This window comes from Ipomoea triloba, chromosome 14 (genome assembly GCF_003576645.1).
Source record: "Ipomoea triloba cultivar NCNSP0323 chromosome 14, ASM357664v1".
Taxonomy (NCBI): Eukaryota; Viridiplantae; Streptophyta; class Magnoliopsida; order Solanales; family Convolvulaceae; genus Ipomoea; species Ipomoea triloba.
The window spans coordinates 3,942,946-3,950,627 of NC_044929.1; the positions used below are offsets into that span (position 1 = coordinate 3,942,946).

Below are 7,682 nucleotides of genomic sequence, written 5' to 3' on the forward strand. Positions count from 1 at the left end.
TGTTACTCTGCTAGGAGGGAAACAAGGTGAGACAAGGTCTAAACTAGGCCAAGTCGTAGACCCATTGGTAGGGGCTTAGTGTATTTTCATCACTAATTTTGCCACTAAGTTACAATAAATATACAGACATATAATTTTTTTTTTCAATTTTTTAAGTTTAAAGTTATTGTATTTATTTTTACTATAATGAGTTACTCCCTCTGTCCCATTTTACATGTCTTACTTTCCTTTTTAGTTTGTTCCAAAATGTTGTCCTCTTTCCAAAATTGAACATCATCATCATTCTACTTTTCCCTATTTACCCTTATGACTTTTGTTTTCTTTATTGCTTTTATTTTCAAAAGTGAAAAAGTTGATGGCATACTTAGAAAGCACATCACATTTACTTTATTTTCTTAAAAAGCATGCAAAAAGCAAATGAGAAACTTAAAATTATTTATTTACATCTTTTTATTATAACTATTTTTAATCTTTATAATTAATTAAACATATAAATTTTAATTTATAGCTTTATTTAATATAAATAAAATAATAATAAAGTACTTCAGGATCGGACATTAAGTCAATGGAACATATATTTTACTATTTTTGACAATGAGAATCAAAACAATCTGTCATGAATTATTAAGGGACAACAATAATTTTTTTTTTTAATCCATTGAGACTATTCAGTGAAACGAATTATGCTACATTCTCTTCTACTATAGTTATGCGAGGAAGTGAATATATTTAGGAAAGAAAATTAACATTTTTTAAAAAATACTTATGATTTTTTAAAAGATAGTATCTGTTCAAAAAATAGCTTAAAGAATTTAAGTCTACAACACTGAGTTTGAACCTATGCCCATGAGCCCATCCATACTATTGGTATGACAATATGATAGACTTTTGGCTCAAGGAACAAATTAGAAATGGAATAATATTTATGATAATAGGCATATTTCATTATTTGGTAAGTTCATTTACTCATGTAAATAGTTTTCACAAAAATGGACTATTACCCTTTCAAGGGTAATGTTATTATTTTTTTAAGAGGAATAATTCAATTGTTATGTTGTAGACCAAGTTCTACCATGCGCATAGTGAACCCTGCCTAAGTTATGTACAGTTTTTACTGCATTGTCATGTTGACAAATTTAATACTCCATCCAACTCATTTTATACCTTGAATTCGGTGAACAAGACTTGACTAAAATTATTTATAATTTAACTTTTTATAATATTAAGTTTAGAATTGATATGTAAAATTTATATATATATATATATAGAAATTACATTAAAAATATTATTAAACACAAAAAAAATTTTAAAATTTATAAGAAAATACTAATAGAAATAACTAATAAGTAGAAAATAAAGAGTTAATTTGACCAATAAATAATAAATATGACAGAGAAAATGGGTCAGATGGAGTAATTGTTTTAATATTGGTAATTTTATTAACAATTAAGTTAAATATATAATTTAAATTATTTAATATTCAAATGGCCGGAGACATTATATTAAGTAAAATACAATACTTAATTAACAATTTAACATATAAACTTTCCAAATATTTTCACTGTAATTTTCTGATAATCAAGAAAAAAAAAAATAAAATCATTGATAAAATAAAAGCATTGTATATATATATATACACACTACTATGGTTGGAAATATTGTCAGAAAGAAGTTGCTACTTAGCCACTTAGCCACCATCAATTCCCGCAAAATCCTAACGCGGTAAATCCCTCCTCCGCATCAAAAGTTCGCGCGAATTTTCCGATCAATCTCCGGCGATAATTTTGGTTCGAATCGTCGAAGGCGACGAGTAGTGAATGATTAGCAGAGTCGGCGCGCATACTCTGATCCGATCATCATGACAATCTCGTGCTCCGATTGCTTCTCCGACCTTCTCTGTCGTGAGGACTCCGACGTCGTAATCACCGGAGACGGTGAGAACTTGCCGGAATGCTCCAATTCGGAATATGAATCTCTTCCTCCTACGGCGGAGCTCGATGAATCCATCGCCGGCCTGATCGAGAACGAGCAGAATTTCGTCCCCGGGATCGACTACGCCGAGCGGTTGCAATCTCAGCCGATCGACGCCGCCGCGAGAGAAGATGCGATTGCTTGGATTCTCAAGGTAAGCTTCTGCAAAGATCTAGAAGCTTGTAGTTGTAGCTATATTGGTGGCACAGATATCGGCGATTTGTTAAACCTGATAGCGTATCTTAAGTTTTATCGGTTTTTTCAAGTATCGGCGATCAATCGGATTATTAGGCGGCGCAACATTTCAGATTTTTCGGCGTACGATAATAAGTTGTTCCGGAGTTGACGCTTGGCTAACGCCGTTTTTCCTATTCTATGCAGGTTCACCGTTATTACGGCTTCCAGCCACTCACGGCGTATCTCGCCGTCAATTACTTTGACCGTTTCCTCTACCAACATCGTTTGCCGGTAATTTTTACCCCGGGAAAATACGGCCTATAGTAGTTTTCTTTTATTATTTCTATAAATAAAAATATATATTAAAGATTTCTTTTCAAATATTTTCATTTTTAATCTTTATCACTGTAGTTAATTTTTTTCTAAAAAAAAAAAAAAAAGATCTACCGAAGTTGTGAGTCGTGCATGACGGGATATATACTTCAAAACAAGATTCCCTATATTTTCTATCATTCATGGACATCCAAAAATTCTAAGTCAAGTTTGGAAGAAATTTAAGAAAGGTAAAAAAAAAAAATTTCAATATAGATTTAAGTTACCTATAAGAAAAAAGTCAGATATTTATTTTATAAAATTATTTTTCATACTAAGAGAAAATAAAAGTTACAAAAATCTTGACAGTGTCGTTGTAATAAAATCATCTATATATGTTTTTAAAATTATTTTCTTTTAATCGATAACACGAAATTTTTTATTTACTATTTATAAATTAGCTAAACATAATTTACCATAAATTATCACACCTTCTATTTTACTAAAATATCATTAGATAAATATAATTTAATTTAATTATACAATATAATACCAAATTGGGTTTCGTTAAATTCTTAATCTCCAAATTTGACTTTTCCAATCAACCAATATGATAAGGACTTTAGTGTAAAGTCTTAACTTATTAGCTAAAGTATAGTGTTGGTGTGGTCTTGACGCACACTATGTGTGTCAGCAACTTTACTAAATTCAAAATAATTTTAGATATTTTTTTGTTCACTAGTCTTATATATGAAGCAAAATGCACAATAATTTTCTTGTTATTATATTTATGTAAAGCTTTTTTAAAAATCATTTTCTTTTTGTCATTTGTGCATAAAAATAAATTAAAGAAGCATGCCTCACTAGCAGTGTTAATAATTTATAGGACATGTGACACGTCCATCGAGTTCCTTAAAGCATATGCAAGGATAGGTCCCCTTGTCTCTCCTAATCTAATATAAACCCTTATAAAATGAAATTTTTTCATAATTTTATTATTCTTAAAATAATTGGGAATTATTAATGTAATTTTGATCTTCCATAATTTCAGCAAACCAAGGGATGGGCTATTCAATTGTTGTCCGTTGCTTGCTTATCTTTGGCTGCTAAGATGGAGGAACCTCTAGTTCCCCTGCTTTTAGACCTTCAGGTAATTATTTAACTCGCCATTTATGAAAGTCTATTTAAAATTTTACTAAATTTTTATGTGAACTGTTAAACACGGCGTTATCATCCTTAACCAAATGTCAATGATTCGATCATTGACTTTGAGTATGGAGTATTCTTAAACCTCCAGGCTAGATGTCCCACCTATTAGAGGTTCTTACGATTCAACCAAGGGATTAATTAGTTACTGTGTTCAATTGTAGAAACCCTGAGCTACATAAAAAAAAATACGCTTTACATTAGTACGGAGTATTTAATTAATAATGCTTTGTTAAATAAGTTTTATCTTCTATTTAATGTTAATTTGGTGAAATTATAAAGTTTCTTATAAGTTTTTGTTGAAAAGGTTGACAGTGAAAAATACATATTTGAAGCGAAGGCAGTCCGTAGAATGGAGCTTCTTGTGCTGAGTGTATTGGATTGGAGGCTACGATCAATTACACCCTTTAGCTTTCTTGACTTCTTCGCCTGCAAAATTGATTCAATTGGGACTTTTAAACGCTCCCTTATCTCAAGGGCCACAACCATTATTTTATCAAATATCCAAGGTACATCCCCCACATCTTTTCTAAATCTCCTAAAATTTCTACACTCAATTATAATAATTCCAGATAAAGTTATAATTAACGAACTTAAGCACGTGCTTCGTCTGAATTACTTTTTGATAGATTCTAAGTAATACATAGACCATAGTTTGAGCGGTGCAGAGATTAGATCTTATGTCCAAGCTGATAATTGGATAGTTGGACTGTATATTTATGTTTATATATTATATGCTAAAAAGCATTAAATATTTGTTTTTTTTTTTTTACTATTATATAGTATTTACTCATTATTGAGTTATGTTGCAGAGGCATGCTTGGTGGAGTACAGGCCATCATGCATAGCTGCAGCGGCCACCCTTTGTGCAGCCAATGACTTGCCAGATTTCTCTAGTGTCAACGCTGAACATGCTGTGTCTTGGTGCCATGGACTTCCCAAAGTAATTAACAACATTTTATAATTTCAATTTATTTCCAATTTTTGTACTGCTGAAACAATTTATAATTCTTGTTTTTATTTTTGGGCAGGAAAATATCATCAGCTGCTACCAATTAATGCAAAAATGCGCCATTGACATTAGGCCAAGGAGATTCCCGAAGGTGTTACCAAAGGTCAGAGTCATGGCTCGTGCCAGTGTTGCGTGCAGTGACTTGTCATCTTCGCCGTCATTTTCAACGTATGATAAACGGAGAAAATTGGGTGACAGTTTGTGGACAAATGACGATAGAGAAAGTCATTCGGAATAAGAAGGGGTAACAACAAACAGAAAAAAGTAAAATTGGACTTAAGGTCTACAATCCTAAATACTCTTTTTAGTTGGGGTGGGGGGTGGGTGGGTTGGTTTTGATGATAGAAGTTGACAAGAGTGATAATGTAGATTACTAAGTAGTGGCCGGTATACATATATAATAATGGGGAGTATTTACAGTATCCTATGAAAGGTACAATGCTAAGTAGGATTTTTATTTTTAATTTATGTACAGCGAGGTGCTGTACAGTGTCAATTTTTTTTAATATAATAATATAATAAGTGTTTATTTGGATTTCTTTTAATGGTGTGCAGATTCCCGAGGGGAGGGGGTTGGTACATAGTGTTATTTTTGTGTGAGAAAAGTGGAAGGGAAGATTGTTTTATTTATTTAATAATAATAATAATATATGAAGCCACTATACATTATTACTAGTGGAGAGTGATGGAGTGTGTGAAGTGGGAAATTGAAGTGATTGATGAGTTGAATTCAAAGGGAGCATTGATTGTTGAATGAAGGTAGGAAATTAAGGAGGAGAAGGTGGGGACCGGTTGTGAAAAACCAATTCAATGGAGAAATGGTGAAATGGTGATGAGAAAATCAATATAGTTTGGCAATATCAAATCATGAATTGATTCACATCTTGAAGTTTGATTTTTTTGAAGATTGAATCAATCATGGCTGCTAGCTCCATCTTCATCAACGCTCAACTTCTCGGTAAGATTCGTTCACAGACTATTCATTCTGTACATCCTAATCGTCCTCGACTTCTCTCGAACACGTGACAGCCATAAAATAAGAGATAATCCGTTGTTGGTGACGGTTTTTATCAGGAAAATATCCCCTTTTTCTCCTTTGTCCTAACCATATAGGGATATACCGGAGATTTTTTTTTTTTTTTGGTTTTTATTTCATTTTTCTTTATTTGAGTGGCTTTCGTACCTTGGATGGCCTACATTAGGCCTAAACATATGTATACAGTGGGTCTTTGGGGCCATTTTTAACGCGTGATGTATCTTGATTTATGAAAGCAAATTATTTTTCGGTTATATCTCTCTCTGGATCTGTACTTTACTTCCACCATGCTTTTCAACCTGCCTATATTCTTTTTTTTTTTTTTTTTTGTGCCCTGCGCCATAATAATTCCATAAATACACGTGAATGGCAATGGAGACTTTGTAGCTTTGTTATTTGTTTTATTACAAGGTTTAAAAGGACTTTTAAGAAACTGCATTCTAGGATACCTCAACCCCTCAAAGTCAAGAACATGTAAATGCATGTTAGATTCATTATATAATACATTGTGTCAAAGACCTTATCTAACAACAAAATTTATGACTTTATACACAAGATTACAAATTTATATTCATATTAAGTCCTTTAGTTTCAATATGGTAATAATGGAATCCAAAGTAGCCTACAAATAGTATCTTCCTATATTAAACTCTTTTATTAGTTTTATGTATTTAATTACTATATATATATAACAGAGTTAATTCCATTTTTATTCCTAATTTATAGGTGATAATCCAATCCGTTTTTAGTCATTTTTTAGAACATACCTTTTTAGTCCTTATATTATTCTGTCATGACTATTTTTAGTCCTTTATCAACAAAACCGTTTAAATTCTATAAAATACAAGGACATTTTTTTTTTTGGAAATAATACAAGGGCATTTAGGTCTTCAATTATGATTTTTTTAAAAAAAAAATACAAATAAAGCGAGTCAACTCAATTCATATAAAAAGATCGAAATATCTTTGTATTTAAGGACATTTCAACGATTTTGTTGACAGATGACAAAAAATAGCCATGCCACAATAATATTAGGATCAAAGGGAGACGTTCTGAAGAAGGACTGAAAATGTACTGCCACCTATAAATATATGATAAAAATTGAATTAACTCATACGGAGTATATAAATTCTTTATGTAATATTTTTTTTAAAATAAACTTTATAGATTTATAGTACTGCTTGAAGAGAGGTAAAACAAAAGTGGTGAAAAGTAACATTTTTAACCCTAAAAATAAAGATAGCCAGCGCGGTGTTGGCCCCTCGTGCAAGAAAAGTTGATTGAATCCAGTGAATATGACCCAACCATATATATATTCATTCTGGTTAGCCACTGACCCATATGCTCTACCACGCACTATACCTCCGTCCCATCCTTCATGTTCCCTCTCTATATTCATGGGACCATTACATGAGAGCCTCAATCTTTCTCTTTATTTTTATTTATTTATTTTTTAAGTCATTAACATATTATAGTTGATTGTTTTAGCTAAATATCTTCTAATTCTACATTATTTATCCTAGGGTTCCCTTTCCCTCCGATGCTCATAAAAATTGCGTGTTCATCATAATATTGCTAATCAACTGATTGCACCTATAAAGTTTTGCTTTTAGAGAGAAGAATGGAGAGAGAATGTTTGGGTTGTCCTGCAAGAACTTGATTTTTTGTGAATCCCGTAAGAGAGATAAACAGTAGAAGAGAGGCGCAGTGCTGTACGTTTGACGCACATACAATACCCAGTCCACTTACCAACTATCCCAAGTTGATAGCTTACATGTATAACAAATGTCAACAATACTATGAATGAAATCTCATTAAATTGAGCATATGTGAGACAAAGAAAAAATGTGTTTACAATGAATAAAATATTAAGTTGCACTATTATATTCACTAACGAGTCATTATATTCAAACTATGAATATAATCAACATATATCATGTGATTATCCATAGATGGACTAGGGTTTC

The 7,682-nt window shown here is 31.6% G+C and overlaps 1 protein-coding gene across 1 annotated transcript; it reads left to right on the forward strand.

The window, feature by feature from the left end:
- Positions 1-1,654: 1,654 nt before the first annotated feature.
- On the forward strand, positions 1,655-5,968 carry LOC116003743 (cyclin-D1-1-like). Its single transcript, XM_031243658.1, has 6 exons — positions 1,655-2,125; positions 2,353-2,439; positions 3,512-3,610; positions 3,974-4,175; positions 4,479-4,609; positions 4,698-5,968. Exons 1-6 carry the CDS (start codon positions 1,859-1,861, stop codon positions 4,914-4,916), a joined length of 1,005 nt encoding a protein of 334 aa, XP_031099518.1. The 5' UTR covers positions 1,655-1,858; the 3' UTR covers positions 4,917-5,968.
- Positions 5,969-7,682: the final 1,714 nt, after the last annotated feature.

Excerpts from the sequence above, each read along its gene's own strand:
- LOC116003743 (XM_031243658.1), top strand. The coding sequence starts at position 1,859 with ATGACAATCTCGTGCTCCGATTGCTTCTCCGACCTTCTCTGTCGTGAG. Across the intron at positions 4,176-4,478 it reads TATTTTATCAAATATCCAAG|AGGCATGCTTGGTGGAGTAC; the intron begins GTACATCCCCCA and ends GTTATGTTGCAG. Across the intron at positions 4,610-4,697 it reads GGTGCCATGGACTTCCCAAA|GAAAATATCATCAGCTGCTA; the intron begins GTAATTAACAAC and ends ATTTTTGGGCAG.